At 41.7% G+C, this 19,515-nt stretch overlaps 3 protein-coding genes across 4 annotated transcripts in view; 2 read left to right on the top strand and 1 right to left on the bottom strand.

Moving 5' to 3' along the window:
• The window catches only part of fbxw9 (F-box and WD repeat domain containing 9), a 4,201-nt gene extending 1,402 nt beyond the window's left edge, over positions 1–2,799 (top strand). The window contains exons 3-7 of the mRNA XM_085270967.1: positions 1–754; positions 887–1,035; positions 1,128–1,331; positions 1,424–1,489; positions 1,950–2,799. The exon at positions 1–754 is cut by the window's left edge and continues 225 nt beyond it. Coding sequence (XP_085127093.1) covers positions 1–754; positions 887–1,035; positions 1,128–1,331; positions 1,424–1,489; positions 1,950–2,024 — 1,248 coding nt within the window. The 3' untranslated portion in view covers positions 2,025–2,799. The remainder of the gene's footprint in view (positions 755–886; positions 1,036–1,127; positions 1,332–1,423; positions 1,490–1,949) is intronic.
• LOC146576005 (guanine nucleotide-binding protein G(I)/G(S)/G(O) subunit gamma-7-like) lies at positions 2,529–5,453 on the bottom strand. Of its 2 annotated transcripts, XM_085270970.1 has the most exons (4): positions 4,684–5,453; positions 3,952–4,052; positions 3,763–3,861; positions 2,529–3,040 (listed from the first exon to the last, which is right to left on the bottom strand). In XM_085270970.1, the coding sequence occupies exons 2-4, from the start codon at positions 3,982–3,984 to the stop codon at positions 2,915–2,917; spliced, it is 258 nt and encodes an 85-aa protein (XP_085127096.1). In that variant the 5' UTR covers positions 3,985–4,052; positions 4,684–5,453; the 3' UTR covers positions 2,529–2,914. The 2 variants fall into 2 exon arrangements, with proteins under 2 accessions (XP_085127096.1, XP_085127095.1); XM_085270969.1 differs by lacking the exons at positions 3,952–4,052; positions 4,684–5,453 and having other exon boundaries at positions 3,763–3,942.
• Positions 4,449–12,587, top strand: dhps (deoxyhypusine synthase). Its single transcript, XM_085270968.1, has 10 exons — positions 4,449–4,851; positions 7,175–7,374; positions 7,987–8,136; positions 8,222–8,343; positions 9,048–9,144; positions 9,273–9,359; positions 9,452–9,557; positions 9,638–9,741; positions 10,099–10,224; positions 11,936–12,587. The coding sequence occupies exons 2-10, from the start codon at positions 7,180–7,182 to the stop codon at positions 12,029–12,031; spliced, it is 1,083 nt and encodes a 360-aa protein (XP_085127094.1). The 5' UTR covers positions 4,449–4,851; positions 7,175–7,179; the 3' UTR covers positions 12,032–12,587.
• Positions 12,588–19,515: the final 6,928 nt, after the last annotated feature.

Below are 19,515 nucleotides of genomic sequence, written 5' to 3'. Positions count from 1 at the left end.
CCTCAGGATGGGGAGCCTGGTGTGGGAGGCCAGGATGATGGTGGAGAGGGTCAGGTCGGAGTGGCAGTGGCAGTGCAGGAGGTTGCTTATGGTGCGGATGAGGCAATGGAGGTGGCAGTGGAAGGTGAAGAGGGTGAAATGCAGCACGTCTTAGGTGGGGACCAAGTAGCGAGATTGAGAGAAGAGCTTGAAGACAGACTAGAGGGTGATGCTGCAGCACTAATGGAAGAAGAAATGGACCACAGAAGGGTTTTTATTGCCAACGAGGGCCGAGACGCAGTTCTTAATCACCAAGAAGACTTGCCAGACCACAGGAATCTGGGTAATGGGCAACATGTAGAGGCAAGAAGTCCAAGCCCACCACCAGCGCTGGAATGCATTACCCTGCCTACAGGCCACATTGCCCATGTAAACTCGGTCCTCCTTCTTGGGGGAGAGGGGAAGGTCTGTGCCACAGCTTCCAGAGACTGGAACGTAAAGCTCTGGGATCTGGAGCTGGGATCACTGCTGCAAACGATGGGACGGCAGGGTGATTTTAGCAGCCATCGAGGCTGGGTCTGGTGCCTGGCATCTCAAGGACCTCTGCTGGCCTCAGGGGGCTTTGACAGCACTGTGAGGCTGTGGGACCTGCAGGCAGGAGGTGCAGATAGGGCCCTCATCAGGACCGGGGCTGCTGTTCTCTGCTTGTCCTGTCAGCCCGACATGTTGCTGGCTGGTACATTTGACAAGCGGGTCAGCATGTATGACACCAGAGGTGAGAGGGATTTATATGAAGCTTGTTTTGCTGTGTAGAAAGTGCACATGAGAGTCAAGAGTTTAGTAAATACAAAGCAGTTATATAGACAAATGACTTGCTGAGGTGGGTTCTGTCTGTTTTTGTCCACAGCTGCTGCACCACTGGTGAAAAGCATCCGTATGCACAGTAACGCCGTAATGTGCCTCTGTGCAGATGACAAATACATCATCTCAGGGAGCAAAGACTGCACTGTGGCTGTCTATGACCGCAGAGCGGGCAAAGGCTTGAAGAGACTTCGGGTAGATTTCTTGAAGAGCTTGTGTTTTTGTAAACATACTCATATCCATCTTTACACCAAGCCACTAACTCCACCCACCCCACCACTTTACAGCTGAGCTCCTACCTGCTGTCCATGAGCTACAGTGGCTGTGAGGTATGGGCAGGAGACAACGGCGGCATGCTCCACTCCTTTTCCATGCAGGCGGGGACCTTAAAACCTGTCTCTCAGTTTGATGTGGGGCACACAGCTCTGATCACCGGCATCCACAGATCCCCCGGTAGCCTCTACACCTGTTCATCTGATTGCACCGTCAAGGTGAGAGAATTCTTCGTTACCTTAAGCTGCTGGAACTTTGCTACTGAATGTCTTGAAAGTCTTGAATTGTAATTTTTCCGCCTGCGCTACAGGTTCATATACCATGCGCGCCTCCGAGGACGTTAAGCACCCTGCACTATCAAACTGGAGTCCATGGGGTGAGTGCTGTGCAGTCAGTCAACACTTTGTTTATATAGCAACTTTTTTATACAACTTCGTAGCTCAGAATGGTTTACAGAACAACAACATGTGCAAAAAAAAAAAAAATCAACCCAGCAAACACACACCGTATAAAACTTGTCAGGAAGCCAATGCAGAGACTTTAAAACTGGTTTTATATTTGCTCTCTTTCTGGTTTTGGTTAGGATCTGTCAGTTTTGCAGTAGCTGAAGGGGTTGCTATAGTTTCCTTTAGGGAGGTCATACTCTGATCAAGGATGACACATTTTGAACTGTTTTGGAGGAATTCAATGTTAGTGATCGCAAAAGTACTGACAGTTCTCTCTTTCTGGGCATCAGTGATGATATTTTAACTTTATTAATGTGGGCTTCTTTTCATCGTTCATGTGTCTTCTCTCTCCCTCTTGTTTCTCTCACTGCACTGTGTGAAAACTTTCAGCTGAGCGTGGAGGCCGGAGTCCTCGCTATAGCGTCCGGTGACGTCAGGGTGCAAGTGTGGAGGCCTCGAAAATGAAGTGGAAGCAACTACATGGTAACAATGAAAACAGGAACCCTGGTCTTTGTTGTGTTGTTCTGTGTCTCTATACAAATCAACAAAGGTAAATAAAGAAGCTGCCGTTGCCTGGAAGGCTGGCTACATCAACAGTCATGTAAGTGCTGAGTAAACAGACAAACACAGAAGGGAAGAAATGACGACAGATGATGACCAATCAGGTTATTTTTAATTTTTAAGTGAACTATTTTGAAATGACTGCTTTCAGTTGTTTAATTTAGTTGTAAATATGTGGTGGAGGATATTTCAGGTATTTTAGTCTTGTCACAAACCCTCACATTATATTTTTATTTTTTTTATTTCTATCTTGTTTGATCCACTGAAAAGATTTTTCTATGGAAGGAAAAGCAAATGTTTATTTTCATTGTTTACCCCAAAAATGTTCATTTTGTGCCAAAACTCACTGAATCACTCTTAAGGACACTTTAAGTGTTCAAACAGCACTGAAACCACAGACATGTAAATGTTTGTAATTATAATACCTTTATTGAATCTCATATGTAAACTGGCATTATACAAGAATAATTACTTAAACATTTCATGTACAGTAAACTAATTATTGCTCTGTGACAAACTGATTGTATTTCTATAGCTATTTAATTGAATACAGTCAGGAAAGTGTTATTATTTGTGTCCATATGCTGTGTGTGTTTTTACTATTGACCAAAAATCCATTTACAAACATGCTGAGAGACTGTTTCCACAGAAGACAGCATTAAAAGTTCTAAAAATCAAGTGCGTGGATTCTTTCATGATTTTCCAGATGAGAACATGTAGTATCTTTTACACAGTACATGTTCGTGGTTGCGTTCTCGGACAGAGGTTTTCCTCACAGCGCCGTCTGGGAGCTGTCAAAGAATCAAACAGGTCTTCTTATCTTTGAAGGGATTGGATGAAGCAGCTATGCCGGTAAGCAGGGGGTCACTGCGCCTGTGCTCCTGACAGTACTGGACTAAATCTGCTGCTGTCAGAGAGATCTGCAGGGGCAGAGAGTTGACTGGATTTTAGACACAAGTATGAAAAACTGTTGGACAGTGAGCATGGGAAGTTTTTATAAAAAATACATATATATTCAGTACTTTGGCAATTTAGCAATTAAAGTATAAAATGATAGTCCTGTGTGATACTAAAAATTAATATTGATCCAATACCAGCTAAATACAGATACTGATACCTTTAACTTATGTCAGCAGCTTATGTCGGGAGGCCAGTGTGTCATAAATTCAACCAGATGAATCATACATTTTCAAATTCTGAACACATCTTAATGACCACTGAAATGACCATTTCAGATTTCTATTTATTTTGTAACTGTTTCTGGGAGACCTGGGATGTAAATGTGTATGTGTCTAAAGCACTCTGGATCTGCTTCTGTTGTTTAAATGTGCCGCAGGCTTTAAATAAAACTGATGTGACAATAAACACAAAAAGATTAAGACATTCATAGCGCATGTTTAAATTATAGGTTTTTTACACCCCCCCCCCCCCCACACACACACACACACACACACACACACAAAATTTAATACAATTTAGTGATCTACATACTGAACGTAGAGGATGGAAACAAATATCGACCATATCATGCTTAGTCTCAATCCAATACCGATACCAGCATTGGTATCAATACAATTAATTTTTATATCAATCTGCCCACCTCTATAAAGCAAATTAACAGATGATTTAGATTCTTACCCACCTTGAATCTCTCCATGCTTGCCTCTACCCGAAGTTGATCCACCAGTTTTTGTGCCTGAATAACACTGCTGCTGCTGCTGCACATCTTTCCTGACATTGTCTTGAGAGCAAAAACACAGAAAAACAACAAAAACATACTCCTATGACACCAAAGTTAGCAGCAGAAAAATGAGTTACACCAGTCACTTACCTGATCTAAACAGCTCAGGTTATACAGGAGCATCTGCTCAGAGATGCTCCTGGCTTTCCCTTTTGACCTGTATCCTCCTCTGTTTGTTGTTTTTTAATTCCCTGTTGGGGCCAGTTCAAAGACTGTGATAGAAAAGGTCAGACAACACAGTGGTGGAAATGTCACAAACATCACATCTCTTCACAGGCACTGCTGGAGGCTGTGCTTTAGAGATGTGGTCTGCCCTTAAAACAAGATTATGCGTCTGTACTTTGACATTAGATTTTATGTTATATTATATTTAGGATTTTCTCTAATCCACACAGTGTCAACAGTATACATACAGGCCCAATATGTACATACACTCATTTAAATCTTTTAATAAGTAGCGCTGAGGGTTCTATAATGTCTTATGACTTGAAATAGTCAAGGCCTGTTAATTTCTCATTAGTGATCATGATTGACTGCAACTGGTGGGTGTAGCATACAAAGGATTTGCGATTAGCTCTCACTGACTGATCGACACTCAAAACAATGGGAAAGTTCACGGAATTCTGTAGAGATCTAAGAAGGGGTGGAAAAAAATCTAAAATTTTACTATTTGTCTATCTGCGGAAGATGTGAAAGAAAAACACCGTGAACACCACAAAGGTAGAGTAGCTAAAAAAAAGGGCAACCTGGCAGTAATGCAACAGTTTTGGATGCAAGCTGCCGTTAAACTTGACTGAAGAAGAAGAAGAAGAAAAGGGCAACCTGGATCACATTTGTCCCTTTTCACTTTCCGTAGAAGTAGCTCGTTTCTCACAGGCGATCCATGCGACGTTTAGGGGAATACAAATCTTCAATATTTGTTTTTTTGCGCGTAGTGACAGCCGTTTATTGCTCAGCCTTCTTCATCACCTGACGCCTCTTCAAGAACAGGTATGTCTTCATTTCTCTTTTAGATGTTAAGTCGCGATTCAAGCTAGTTTGACTCAGAGTTAGCTTCTAGCTAACGTCTATCACATGGATTTTGTATGTTTTCATTGATGTTGTAGCACCTGCTAAACGCCATATGCTCTTTTAATAAAGGCTAGTCCCTGTACAAAGACATTTATTCCAAAAATAAGTGGAATTTTACATCTAAACCATAGGGTTTTTAAAGTTTCGATATTTTGTGCCTGTGAAATCGATGTTATTTTTTGTTTAAAGCTGATCAAAACCCATGTGATGGCCAGAAGTCGCATTTACATTTAAAATATTCATCTGCTTACTCTCACATTAGCATGTGTTGTAACGAAAAGTCACCAGATATGTAATCCTCAAACAAAGTATTAGAATATCCTGATAAATCAATGCCCAGTCACCTCTCACGACAGTGTTGGTACTCATAAAATCAGATAGTTGATTTTATAAGCTTGCAATATGTTTATGTGAAGTCTTAACAAGTAAAGTTACAGCATAGTTGAGTAAACTGTGCCGTATGTCTCTGTGCAGCAGATCTATAGCAATGTAACTGCAGTACAGTGCTGTGGTAATAAATATACATAGTTGTTTTTTTTGTTGCACGCCTCAAAAACGTATTAAAGTAATTTTCCTCCACTTCAACTACGGTATGAAATTAAAGAGATTTTGAGCCACCAGAGACGAGAATATACAACAGACCCGCTATCTGCTCATTTCCAGCTCCATGTTTTTACTTATGGGCTTTACTAGAGTATCTTTATGTAAATAACAGTTAAAATAATAATTTTTTATCTTGTACCTGGCCTGCAATGCTTCCCTAAAAACCTGCTTTCTCCTGATTGGCTGCCCTCGGAAACAGAAGGTTTCAATAGCAGATGGGAGGAGCTGTTGTTCACAGAGCCAGAGCTGACCAAATTAATTAATCTTGGGAAGTGCACTGCAGTGGTGAGTTCTCAGAACCTGCTCTTTGAGCAAAAACAATGACAACATCACGGAACGTAAGTTTGGATAACATCATAGAAAGCTCACGGCTCTCCAACGGGAGATTGAGAGACCAGTGTTGGACTGTTAGAACAGCTTTGAAATTCATATGAGTTGTTCGCACTAAAGTAAAAAACACCATCAATTCATGCGGAGACCCTCTTGGCGCCAGCTGCGGTCTCAAGGCTGGAGCTGAACAAAACACCCTGATAACGACTGTGTTTAGACTGTCCCCCCCCCATCCCATGCAAGGCCACCTGGGTTGGCTGGAAGACTGTTTACTTAGCCTGGCAGGGCGAAGGACACTGTCTCAGCTGAACTCTGGACGCGCACACACACACACACTGATATGTACACACTGATCCCCCCTCCCTTTCCAAACGCCTTCGATGCTTGTGCCCTACCGGGGAAGATGGCAGCCGACTGGACCAGCACAGACATGCTGCAGGACCGGATGCACTGTCTACACCGGCTCTCTCTTACCCTTTACCCGCCCCTGTTGCTTGTCTTGTGTTTCTATGGTGTATTGATAGTCATGTGCTTTTTGTGCTGAGGTGTTTTTTCTGTTATCAAACTGTTCTCCCACTAGGAGCTCAGTCTGAGTGGAGTTTTTTTTTTTTTTTTTTTTCTCCTCCTCTTACCTCATGTTATGTATTTTTCATTGTTTTTTTCCTATCAGCCTACCTTTCTGACATGTCTCCCCAATGTGATGTTTGCGTAAAGTTGGTCAGAAGGTTCCTTTGTAAGTGCGCATGCGCCACTAGCGTGCTGCCTGCTGTAACCCTAATTTCCTTCGGGATTAATAAAGTATTCTGATTAAGACATCCTCCCTCACTGGCATCATTCAGAGGCCCAAAAAGAAATAGCAGAAACAAAGCAGTCTATAGTCTCCACTTCTGGTTCACACGGATTACTTTTACATATGTTGACCTTACTATGAGGTTTTTAGCACTGTAATGAATGATGAATAGAAAATCAGGAAAACTTCAGGAGGTGCACTTTAAAGGAATCTGCAGGATGGACATCCACCTTAGAAACATGCTGCTAGCCTTTCCAGGAATTCAGTTACTCAAATTTTTACTAGGAATCCACTAACTTTAGTTTCTTTACATGCAAACACTCCAGTAACCAAATGTTTCAGGAAAATGTTCTTCCCAACATTTGCACATTCAAATGAATATCATCCTGAATAAGCTGGATCTGCAAGTGTGTGTTATATTTATTTCTTTTTTTTACCTAAAATATGCTGAAAACCTCCAAGAAGGCCCACCTCTGTGGAAATCTCAAAGAGCCTCTGTTTGGTGATTGTCTTTTGCAGAAAAGATGGCAGACCAGGCCCCCTCAGTTGCCATGGAGGCTGTCCTGAAGCCTAGCTGCGATCTCCCCGAGGACATGCCGAAAATCAGAGGTTACGACTTCAACCAGGGAGTCGATCTCCATGCGGTGCTGAAGTCCTACCTCACCACGGGCTTCCAGGCCAGCAGCTTAGCCCTGGCTATCCAGGAGATCAACACCATGGTGAGAGGACAGCCTTTGGGGGGGTTATTAACTTTCAGTAAACGACTACAAGGTGTCTGGACCCACACGTTCTCCTGTCTTATAGTAGTTTTGGTTTTGCTTGCCCAGGTTATGCTATGTGCATCTTTTGGCATTTCTTCTTCCACTGTAGTACAAGAGGAGTCCTATTGATGGGAATCATAGGGATCATATTGATATGAATATGTCACTATTTTAAAAAAACAAAACAAAGAACCCTAAAAGCTTTTAACTTCCTGGAGTCTTGGTCCACTGATACTGAGAGACTTTTACTCGCCCTCCTCATTCAAAAAACTTATCAGTCACTCCAGACTGGGCCCATGTGTCACACCCACAATCCAACCTGACTTTTCTCCTGCGTTCTGTTTACCTCAAAACTTGGAGATGGAGTGTAAAATTACAAATTTGTTGACTTTGATGAAGTTGACATTGAGCCAGCGGTGGTTTTGGAGCCAGCGGTGGTTTTGGAGCCAGCTGCTCGACGCTGTTGTGTTTGGCCTCACTTGTAAGGTGTGGTTGTTGCCACAGTGATCCACGTTGTATGTTTGCAATATCTGTTTATCTGTTGTTCAGCAATGATTTTGACCACCACAGATCGAGAAGCGTCTTGAACCAGTGGAGGAAGGGGAAGGAAATGAGTCGGAAACCCCAAAGTCAGGCTGCACCATCTTCCTGGGGTACACCTCCAACCTCATCAGCTCCGGAGTCAGAGAAAGCATCCGCTATTTGGCGCAGCACAAAATGGTACAAAATGACACGTCTTATGTAACGATCCACATAAGCTCTAAATCAGTCACCCGGTTTCTCAGAATCTGTTCCTCTGCGTCAGGTGGATGTTATTGTAACCACAGCAGGAGGCGTGGAGGAGGATTTGATCAAGTGCCTGGCTCACACCTACCTGGGAGACTTCAGCCTCCCTGGCAAGGAGCTCCGCCTGAGAGGCATCAACAGGTTTGTTAGCGCTGCTGTGGTTTATCTGTAAGCTAACATGTAAAATAAAAATATTAATAGTAAAATATAAAACTGTTTGTCGTGGCCACCCTTCAGCTTCTGTTTTAGCTCATCCCCCTGGCTTTCTTCTGTTTGACTTCCCCTTTTGAAACTTTTTTTAAACGGTGTAGATGAACAGCATATAAGGCAAAGCAATAATAGGTCCACTTTAAAGAAAACATGCTTATTCGCCTTAGAATCAATGCCACTGCACAGAGAGGAAGCAGTGCCAGTAAACCAAATGGATTGGACTGGTGCTTATATAACGCATGATATAATCCCACCTTTCCACAAGCCTCATTCACCCAGACACACACACACACACACACACACATACATACATACATACATACATACATACATGCAGTCCTTTTATCGATGCCTAAGCACTAATATCTACCAATCACACACTCACACTCTGATCACCCCAATGGATGCACTGAAGGCAACTCGGGGTACAGTTTCTTACCCAAGGACACAGTGTTTGACCTCATAGTCGTGGACAAGTTTCTTATTCTCTATGCTTTCATCACAAATGGCACATGTTGTGTTGGTGCAAGGATTTGACAGGCAGGTGCTGATCTGTGACCTTGGTTCACATAGACAAACCTGCTGATGTATTGATTTTGTCCTTGTCCGTCTCCCTCTGTCTTCACTGGCTGTAGAATTGGTAATCTGGTGGTGCCCAACGATAACTACTGTAAATTTGAAGACTGGCTGATGCCCATCCTGGACCAGATGTTGCTGGAGCAGAACACAGAGGTGAGTCGCTCCCTGCACCCCAAAGCCTACTGCAACAATAGTTGTTAGTCTTATGCACTTTTAGGTTTAATATGTAATATACAACTTTATAAAGAATTAGGAATAATAAGAAGTTTCTGTGATTCCAGGGCACCCGCTGGACTCCCTCCAAAATGATCCACCGACTTGGAAAGGAGATAAATAATACAGAGTCTGTCTACTACTGGGCATACAAGGTGGTTATGCACCTCGTATTCTCACTTGCTTTGCTTACTTTGAACTGTCTGTGCTGTTTGGTGGCTAAATGTGCTGTTGTGTTGCATTTCAGAATAACATCCCGGTGTTCAGCCCCGCTCTGACAGACGGCTCTCTGGGCGACATGATCTACTTCCACTCGTATAAGAACCCCGGCTTGATTCTGGACATCGTAGAAGGTTTGTAGCGGCGCCGATGTTGCTGACTAAAACGCAGGTTTTTAGTCGTTTCGTGTTGCTAATGCGCGCTTTATTTTCAGATATTCGCAGGTTGAACAGCCAGGCAGTTTTCGCCAAGAGGACTGGGATGATCATCCTGGGAGGGGGGCTGGTCAAACATCATATATCCAATGCAAATCTTATGGTAACTAAATTCTTTTATCTTTGGCTTGAACTTTTTTTTTTTTTTTTTTTCTTTTCTTTAGCTTGAACTTTTCTCACTTCTGAAAAAGTTTGATAAATTAGGTTATACCTAAGAGGTTCTACTTGAGTACAAATCTGAGGAACGTGGGCTGTCTGAGTATTTCCACTGTAGCTGCTTTAACAGTTACAGCCTGCAGTTACTTCAGATTCACTGTGATTTTCTACCTGTAAGTTGCTGTGACAATTTCATAAGAAATTGTTCTTATTTCGAGAAATATTAACAAGTTTAAACGAGTAAAGCAAACTTCCTCACAAACCTAATCAGAATCCTGTTTTGACACTCTCTCTTTCCTGCCAGAGAAATGGAGCGGACTACGTGGTGTATGTGAACACGGGGCAGGAGTTTGATGGCTCCGACTCCGGGGCCAGACCGGACGAGGCTGTATCTTGGGGCAAGATCAGAACAGATGCCAAACCTGTTAAGGTGATGATAAATGTCAACTTTACCTCCTGTTTTTACGTCAGATGGTCTTTATTCACATCAGATTTTGAGATGTCTTTGGGGGATTTTTTTTGGTGGGGTTTTTTATTTTTTTAAGCACACAAGTCTAAGGGTGTCAGTTTCAGAGGTGTTTTAAGAACTGAAAACGCCTTTGAAGACTTTTAAGAGTGCGGTACATAACACCCATACGCTTGCTGTACTGGACACATCAGCTCCATGCACTTATGGGATCATTCAGGCATCACGGAGATGTTGGTTGGTTGGGTTAGGGCAGACCTTCCCAAAGTGTGGGGCCCATGGCAGGGGGGGCGCGGTATGAAAGGGGGGGGACAAAGCAGGCGCCTACAGAAACGCAAAGCAGGAGATGAAGCATCGCTGAATATGTTTCCAAACCAACTTCATTCTAAGCCAAAGACTAGAAAATATGGTGAAGCATACGTTTTTCTTGTAAAACAAAGGGGGGCCTAGCAAAAAAAGTTTGGGAACCACTGGGTTAGAGTTGGTTGGTTAGCAGGGTTGAGATCGTATAACTGCGGGCCAGACTGATCCAAACATTTCTGTTTTCATGACTACTGAGTAATGTCTGAGAAGCTAAGCTAGTATATTAAATTACTGGGTTTTTACCTGTAGCTGTCAAAGGTTGATGGGGTATTATCAGGGGGTTTGTGAACACGGGATTTTCAAATTCATACTGTAAGTGCAGTAAGTTTGGATCTCAGTGACCTGAACCTCAAGGTCAGAGCTCGTCTTTTCTGAAAATCACCTTGAACTTTTACATTTACACCATAGGTGCTATTAAGAGGCTGGGGGGAGGTACTGGGAGCCACCAGCATTTTAATTTTTAATTCTTTTTTTTTGTCATGCTTAATATAGAGTCACGGACACTTTATTAGATAAGCCTTGGTTCTGCTGGTTTGGACCCCTTTTACCTTCAAAACTGTGTTAATTCTCCAAGGTGCTGGAAACTATCCTCACAGATTTTGATCCATATTGACAGGATAGCATCACACATTTCTGCAGATTTGTCGGCTTTCTGACGAGACTTTGCTGTTTCACCACATCCCAAAGCCGTTCCGCTGGTTTGAGATCTGGTGACTGTGGTCTGGTGATTTGAGTACAGTGAACTCATTGTCCTGTTCCGAAAACCAGTTTGAGATCACTCTCTTGTATGTAAATCCCAGTAGTTCAGCAGTGTATGAATAGATGTGCAAATTGAAGTGGTCAGTGAGTTTTTAATAACAAAGAATTTCTCTGTTTGATCTGAGCGACTTGCGTTTTTATTGCTTTCATTGTTCCATGTTTGGAGAGTTCCTTCTTTTCCAGTGAAATGTGTTTTAGGGGCATTCAAAGTGTTTAGATATATTTTCATACTGGACCAGAAATGGCAGCGAGGTAACAAAGCAGAGCAACAGATTCTTCGCACACAACGAAGGAACGAGAACAAGTCAAACAGAACGGGGGAAAATGGTGTCAATGGTGGTGCAACTAGGAGATGTGTTCCTCATTTTGGCCTCAAGGTGGCAGCGTCTGTACAGTGTTTGTACTCAGAGTGCATCCAAGGCACTGAAAAGCATAACTAGGAAAACTGTCTGGTTTCACTTTAGTGAAAAACAATAATACAGCATCATTGTTTAAAAAATATGATTTTTATCATAATAGAAAAGTGATCAGCGGCTCTGTTCTTGGTTCTCAGGTGTACGCCGATGCCTCTCTGGTCTTCCCTCTGATTGTGGCCGAGACCTTCGCTCAACACGTCGACAAGCTGGCCGCCGGCAAGAAAACGGATTAATTGGCTGCTCTGTTTAAAAACGACTGTCTTTGCTCCTCTGGTTTACGCCTTTTGTTTGTCAAATTGAACACTTCAGCCTGATCCTGGGTCAGCTTCAAGACCGTGTACTGTCATACATACAGTGCTGTAACTGAACGACTTATTGAATGGGAAACGGTGGTGATGCTTTCCTGTTTTAATGCTTTCCAGTATTTACTTGTTTGAACAAGTACAGCATTTCTATTTCTTACTGTTCAGAAAGCTGAAATGTCATAGATATCATGCTAATGCATGCACCAAAGAGACGATTATGTCTATAATGTAACTGGTTTTAGCGTGTGTGTGTGTGTGTGTGTGTGTGTGTGTGTGTGTGTGTGTGTGTGTGTGTGTGTGTGTGTGTGTGTGTGTGTGTGTGTGTGTGTGTGTATAGTTTTAATTTATTTCATTTTAGTTGTGGCGTCACACATACACCGGTCGATAATTCTTATTTTCTATTATATTAAGCAAACCTTTACTTTCTCGTCATGGTTACAGGATGAAAGATGTCCCTGTATGTCTTAATAAACCATGAACTCATCAGTTCTGTCTCTGTTTTAAAATAGGTTTATTGCACTTTTACAGAGACTTTGTGCAGTAGTCCTGTGAGAAAAGGCTGCGGAGGACCTGTCATATGACACTAAATTTCACATGACTCGATCCTTGTTGCATAAAAAGTTTGCAGAAAGAGTTTGAAGTGGCTCAGGAGCATTTCATCCAGGAACACAGAGGTGGCTATTAAGCATTGATTAGAGGTCACTTTATTAGGTACTCAAGCAATAAATGAATAAAGAAGCTCTGATTGTTAAACTTTCACATTTACATCTCTGTAAAGGCACAGATCTGAATTACTTTCCTCGTGTTTACAAGATTGACTTGAAACAATTCAAACTTACATTTGCATACCTATGAATAGAAGATATTCTGATATCCGAAACCTCTGTGACCTCGGGGCTAAAATGCATAATTAAAACCTCCATTAAAGTGAGGGAAGCGAACATTAACGGTGTCATTAAAGCTGTCTTTATGGCAGCAATACTCCATTTATAGCCTGCGGGGCCAAATCGGGCATGCCATAGTGTGCCAGCTGGCCTGCAGACTATTTTCTAATTTACTTAATATTAATAATTTAAAAGGTTTTTAGCTCTGTTTGATGCACAGACTCTAAAATGTAACTATTCACACCTGAAGAACAGCTGTTTGAATGCAGTAAAATATGCAGTTATAGGCCTGGTGTCAGTGGCCTTTTATGACCTTATAGACCTTTAAATGCTTAACAATTTATTTTCCTGATAAATATGATTGGCCCCTGGCCTGCTGTAATATTCCTTAATAGTTGTGGTGGGTTGTGTGAGACTAGAGCAGTGCTTTTAATCAAATAAACCTTCAACTTTATGACCCTCCCCCCTTTTTTTGTAGTTATGAGATTCAAAAATCCTTCATCAAACTGTTTCCAAACTGAGCAAATAAAACAAATTCTGCGCTCTGTTGGTTCGGGCAGAATTTAAGGTTTCAAGGAGAGGAAAAAAAACAAAAAACAAAGAAAATTGAAATCTGGCTCGACTTGCTCAGCGAGCGGCAAATGCTTGAATAAAGTCTGTTGAGCGAGTCTAATGGCTTTGATGCGGCTTGCGAGATCCTACCTTCAAATCCCTCAAGCGGCACGTGCACGTGGGGTTGTTTTCTCACGCGCATGCAGATGCAGCACAGTTTTCTTCCACCCGTTGGAGGTGGGACTCCCTGGCCCCTTTTCTTTGTGCCGTCAGCCGAATAAGCCGCGTAATCAAGTATCAAGGATAAAGACGTTTCCCTTCGAAATACATCAGTTTACTACTGTGGGAATGGATATTTCCTGCAGCTAATCAGTGCTCTCACATCCTCTGCACAGAGCTGCTTTTACACCAGGATGTGTGTAACATGTTCGCTGAAGCTATTTTAAAATTATTTATTTATATTATGGAGTTGTTAAAGTGTCAGTACTTTTAATGTGTTTGTGACCTTTTAATTTTTGGAGCTGAAGAAGTGGACTTGGACACGGGGTAAGGTCAGCTTTCCCAAAAACCTCAGCTCCATATGCTCTCAGAAACACACGCACACACATTAACTGGGTGTTCCTGTTCTGGTACAAGCTGCTTTTCCATTCAGGCCTTCTATCTTTTCCTATTGGTGGTGGCACTGTGTGTGTAAGTGTGTGTTTACCCAGGGCTTGACAGTTACAATTTCTTTCTTTTTTTTCTTTAAAGGCAGCGGTGTATGGATTTTTATCCCTATAGAAACCCGTGTTTGCTCTGCGCTTAGCTGAAAGATTACAGAGTCTGAGTGGGCTGAAAAAAGAAAAAACTGAGTAGAGACCCTGTCTGTGTGTATCTGTGTGTGTGGATGAGCTGTAGTCACGCTATGATAATATTGTGTGGCGTCTGCACAGAGCAGACAGTGTTTTCCTCCCCCTTTCTCCTCCTGCTCTGAGGAACAATCAGCATACTGTGTGATGTGCAGGGCCGCAGCAGTCATAATGGCAATTATGTCTTCTTCCAGCCAGATTGGCAGCTTTTTTATGGTGAGAACCAAAGAGCCAGACTGGGAGGGAGAGAGAGAGAGGGAGAGGGAGCACTGACCTGCTGCACAGCTGCAGGGTGGGGTGGATCAGTGAGGAGTGAAAGGGGAAAAGAAAAGTAATATGCAGCCATTTACATATTTACATTGGTTTCTGAGTAAAGTCGTGTCCAAGTGTATGCAAGAGCCAATTCCCATTGCTTTGTTTCTTTATTTTCACCGTTTTGGGTCTCTTTAAACTGTGTCCTCCCCCCCTTTTTTTTTCAAGTGTCCGGTCACCATATTTCCAGATAAGAGAAGGGAAGTGCTGATAAAAATGTCTGTCTGAGTCACCTTCAGTTAGCTCAACTAGCTGCTTTGCAGACTTTTTCCACATTAATTTGCCCCGAGCTTTGCTTCTCAGACCGAATCCAACCTGCAAAAGGTCCAAAAACCATCCCCTCTTTGGAATATAACACTTTTCCCTCGCTGTCTTTTAACCTCCGCCAAGGATGTATGCTTGCAGGATTACTCAAAGAGTTATGGAGTTTGGGCTCGGCCCAGATTAGAAGTAATTACCTTTTGATGTCTATCCGGATCTGTATGCAGGAATTTTTGAAAGGAGAGAGGAAGATTATCATCGTGTCTTCACAAGTAGATGTAAAATACAAAGATATCCTTCTGGATTCAGGGAGTTGAATAACGCATGACGCAGAGTGTGTTTTCACCTTGTTAATGTTTTTTTTTTTCTTACGTGTGACTGAATGGGAAAAATATGATATACACAAGACACTTTATACATGGAAAAACATATCATTGGATCATTTATTTAAAAAACAAAAAATATAAATAATTCACTTTACCACTTTACCAAATTAAATGGACTAAAATCTGATTTCACTACCAATTAATCATTAAACTAGCCTACTGAAAGTTTAAGCTAGCAGTAAGGTAGCTTTAGCAGAGCAAATAATATATGTATATATTAATATAATGTTTATGTATAACAGGCCTATAGTTCGGTTAACTTTCTAGAAAGATTCCCTCAGTTACTTTAAATCCCCGAACAGAAAAAACTCCTTTAAAAAAAAGCATGAAACCAAACCTGTGGCCTACATACGAGGGAGTATTCTGCACGTTGTTGCAAAGCCGCGGCGTCCTCGCTCCACCCATGTTTACCTGTTTGTTGTTGCCACGGGAACACCATCTCGGCAGCCTATTGGTCCACCCGGAGAGGTATCGGCAGGTGAAGGAGTGCAGCTGCGTGGGCGTGCTGAGGGAGCGAGAAAGGGGCGGCTGATAGCGACGGAAAGATAAACATTGCGATAGGGAGGGCAATAAATGTATGGAAAGGGGGGTGGAGCTGTGATAAATGGACGGACAGAGGTGAAGGTGGAAGTGGTGGAGACGGAGGGGGAGGAGGAGGGGGGGGGGGGGGGCACTGCACACACCTCGCTTGCTTTCTCAGAAACAGGAAGTCGTCAGTTGAACCGCCGTCTCCTCCAGTGACGCAGCTGGCTGAGTTTGATGACGGCCATGTGTCTGCGTTGCTCTGGCAACCGCTTGGACAAGGACAAACATCCGGATGTCATGTGTCTGTTGCTGCACCGTCATCGTTCTTCATCAGATTTGTTGTAGCAAGAAAAACCGCATTATCAACCCAGGTATCAGGACGGGCTTTGGTTTGAGCTTTCTAGTAGTCAGTTCCTTTACATCCAAATACTAATAGTGCACTATACTGCATATATATATATATATATATATATATATATATATATATATATATATATATATATATATATATATGTATGTATGTATGTATGGGAGTCGTGCACTGTTCCATTTAGTAGTTTCTAAGCTCTTATTTACTGCACTCAAACATAAGGCCTGGGGGCCAGAAATGGCCCAGCAAAGACTCCATTGTGGCCCAAATGACCATTTTGGAAAATGCAAGGGAGGACATGAATTTTGGTCCTTTTGGTCCTTTAACTGTATTTTCTTTTCTTTTCTTTCTTTCTTTCTTTCTTTTTTTTTTTTTACAGCTCCTCAACTGATAAATACCTAACCTTGGGTTATTCATGTTACACAAACATAATTAAAGCTAAACAGCTAAACAATTAAATGATAGAAAAGTTCCAGTTTTCCAGTTATTTGTTTGTTTGTTTTTAGAATGGGTTCGTGGTAAACAAAAAATACATAAATAAAAATGTGTACTTTATAATCACAGGATAGTCTGAGCAATGCCATTTTCAGTAACTCTACACATTTATTTCTTACAGAAAGATCCACGCTCACAGGTTTCTTTTGTTTTCAACAGCAGCATCTTTCTATTATGTACAAAAACCGAGACGTGTTATTGAAATTGCACATCTTTTCCTCATCTCACAGTTGTGTAGTTTAGTTTCTTTACACTGACAGAAAATAGGAGTTTGACTGATCCGACACGCTTAAGATCAAAGTAGTGAGTTTGTCATGCCTGCTCTAAATGATTACAAATTGTGTTTAATAGTATTGATGTTCTCTAAAGCTGCCGCCGTGAAACATCTTTCATGTCTGCGTGGAAAAATAACCCATAGTAACGCCGTGTTTTGAAAAGTGCCATATAAATAAAGTTAATATTAATAGCTGGTTAACATTTTCATGCACATTTGTTAAGTGTCTCTTTTGTTATTTAAAAAAAAGTATAATTTGTAAAGAAATTTGATAGGAGAGCAATAATAAATTTAACAATGTGGAAGAGTAATTAAAGGGGTACAAATTGAGAGAAACTGATATAGAAGTGAACTGATTTCTATTTAATAAAAATACTCTAGCAATACTTTAGTACTTTATTAAAAGCACCCTTTTGCTCATTTATAGTAAGACCACTTTTTATACCTTGTTTAAGGCAAAGCTCAGGAAAGGTTGAAAGCTAGCTCAAGTTAAAAATGTACAAAAAAAACTTAACCCTGCAATACAGTCATGTTTGTCACACTTCCTGCTGTATTTTTGTGTAGGCTTTCGGTGGGTGTTTTTACAAGTATTTTTATAAAATGTCTATGGGCTGAGGATGTGGTCAAAACGGTGTGAAAGAGCAACAACAAATAAATGCCTAACAGCACTGAAATAAACCTGGACTCTGCATGGAGAAGATGCATGAGGGTTTTTATATCTCTTACAGGCTCTTGTTAAAATTACCAAGGTGTAACTGCATTTAGCTAAATGAATGAATTCTGACATGTCCATGAATGAGGTAAGGGTGATGATTAAACAGTTAAAAAAAAGAGAGATGTGAAACCTTTACACTCATAGCTCTCACTGTACTTTTTTCACTTTCAGGTCGCTGTGGAAACAAAAAGTACATCCTAACTAAAGCACAAATGAAAAAATGGAAAACAGTGTAAGACTTTCCTTTGTCCTCTTCTCATAACCATTGTTTATATATATATATATATTTTTTATGGTTTTTGTGTAGAAATGTCCATTTCCCCCCCCCCCTTCTCCACATTAGTGCTTGTTTTCTTTATAATGTGGACACGGATTGATGAATTATGAGTGTAGTTTTGAGTTAGAATAGTGATGAATTTTGCACTTTTTCTTTATTTTGAAAGTTGAAACTGCTGCCTGTCAATTTCTTGATTTTGCCCCCCCCACACACACACACACAGACACACACAGACACAAATCTTTCAGTTGTGTGGTAAGCGTGACAGACTGTGCGAAATCCGTAGGAAGTAAAAGCTTATTGTTGCGTAATGGCACAGAAAGCTCTTTGGATTTAAGCAATATGAATTTCTGCACACAATAGAAACATAGCCTACAAATTAAGTTCACCGCCACACAAAAAACCAGAGCCGAGTGATTTCATTCGCTCTCTGGTTTCACAGGCGAACGTAAGCAGGCGCGGTGTAACTTTTACCTGCTGATTGGTGGCCATTTGCCGCATATCTGATTTCCTGCTTGCGACCTCAGCGTAGATAAGAAAGACAAAGAAAGTGATGGAGAGCAAGTGAGAGACGCAAAGGTTAAAGAGGTTTATTTGATAGGTGAAGGAATGAGTCACAGAACACAAATGCACAGGTCTTCTTTTTTTTCCAAAACAAGTTTTATTTTTCCAAAAAAGATTCAAATATACTTAAACAGACTTAATTAATTGATATATTTTTTCATTTTCATAGATCACGGTACAAAAAACAAAGAAAGAAACCCTAAAAATACAGTTTAAAAAATTTCTAACATTTATAATACATTATAAGCTTTTATGGTTATATGCTTTTAAAGGTCTGTGTATGTCATGAAAAAGAGCTGCATAACTAAAGTAAACACGCTGGTGTTAATGTTGTTATTAAACTGACATTAAAGTGTGTGTGTGTGTTTGTGTGTGTGTGAGAGAGAAAGAGTGTGGAAATGAGAACAGTCCCCTGTTCCTGCTGAACTGAGCCAGCCGACGTCACACACTGATTATCAGCACAGCAGGCACAGGAGACCGACCCAGCGGGGGGGGTGAGGAGGAGGGGACAGAGGTGGTCACACACACATAAACACAGACACACAACAACGAGCCAAACAGACACTGATGCTCATGCAGAAATCAACAGGTAGAAGTGAAACTAAACACACACACACACACACACACACACACACACACACACACACACACACACACACACACACACACACACACACACACACCAGAGAGAGCCTGGCAGCCAGCAATACACCCGACGACACAAGATGACATATTGCCCGCCCAACAGGAACGGGAGCAGCCTTCGACACTAATGAGACGCCTGACATTTATCAGGCTCTGACACACTGAGACCGAACAATTTCGGCTAATTCACCAGATTAGCTGTTTTTGCCAGGCACTCGCTCATAATGGAGTGCGATACCTGTTCCCATGCATCCCACTCAGCCACATCACAGTGCCGACTCGTAACACTACTGAGTCATCCATG

This window comes from Mchenga conophoros, linkage group LG4, assembly GCF_057382185.1.
Source record: "Mchenga conophoros isolate Kocher_MC1m ecotype Shallow Benthic linkage group LG4, M_conophoros_male_GT1.1, whole genome shotgun sequence".
NCBI lineage: Eukaryota > Metazoa > Chordata > Actinopteri > Cichliformes > Cichlidae > Mchenga > Mchenga conophoros.
This window is presented reverse-complemented; position numbering and strand designations above follow the sequence as displayed.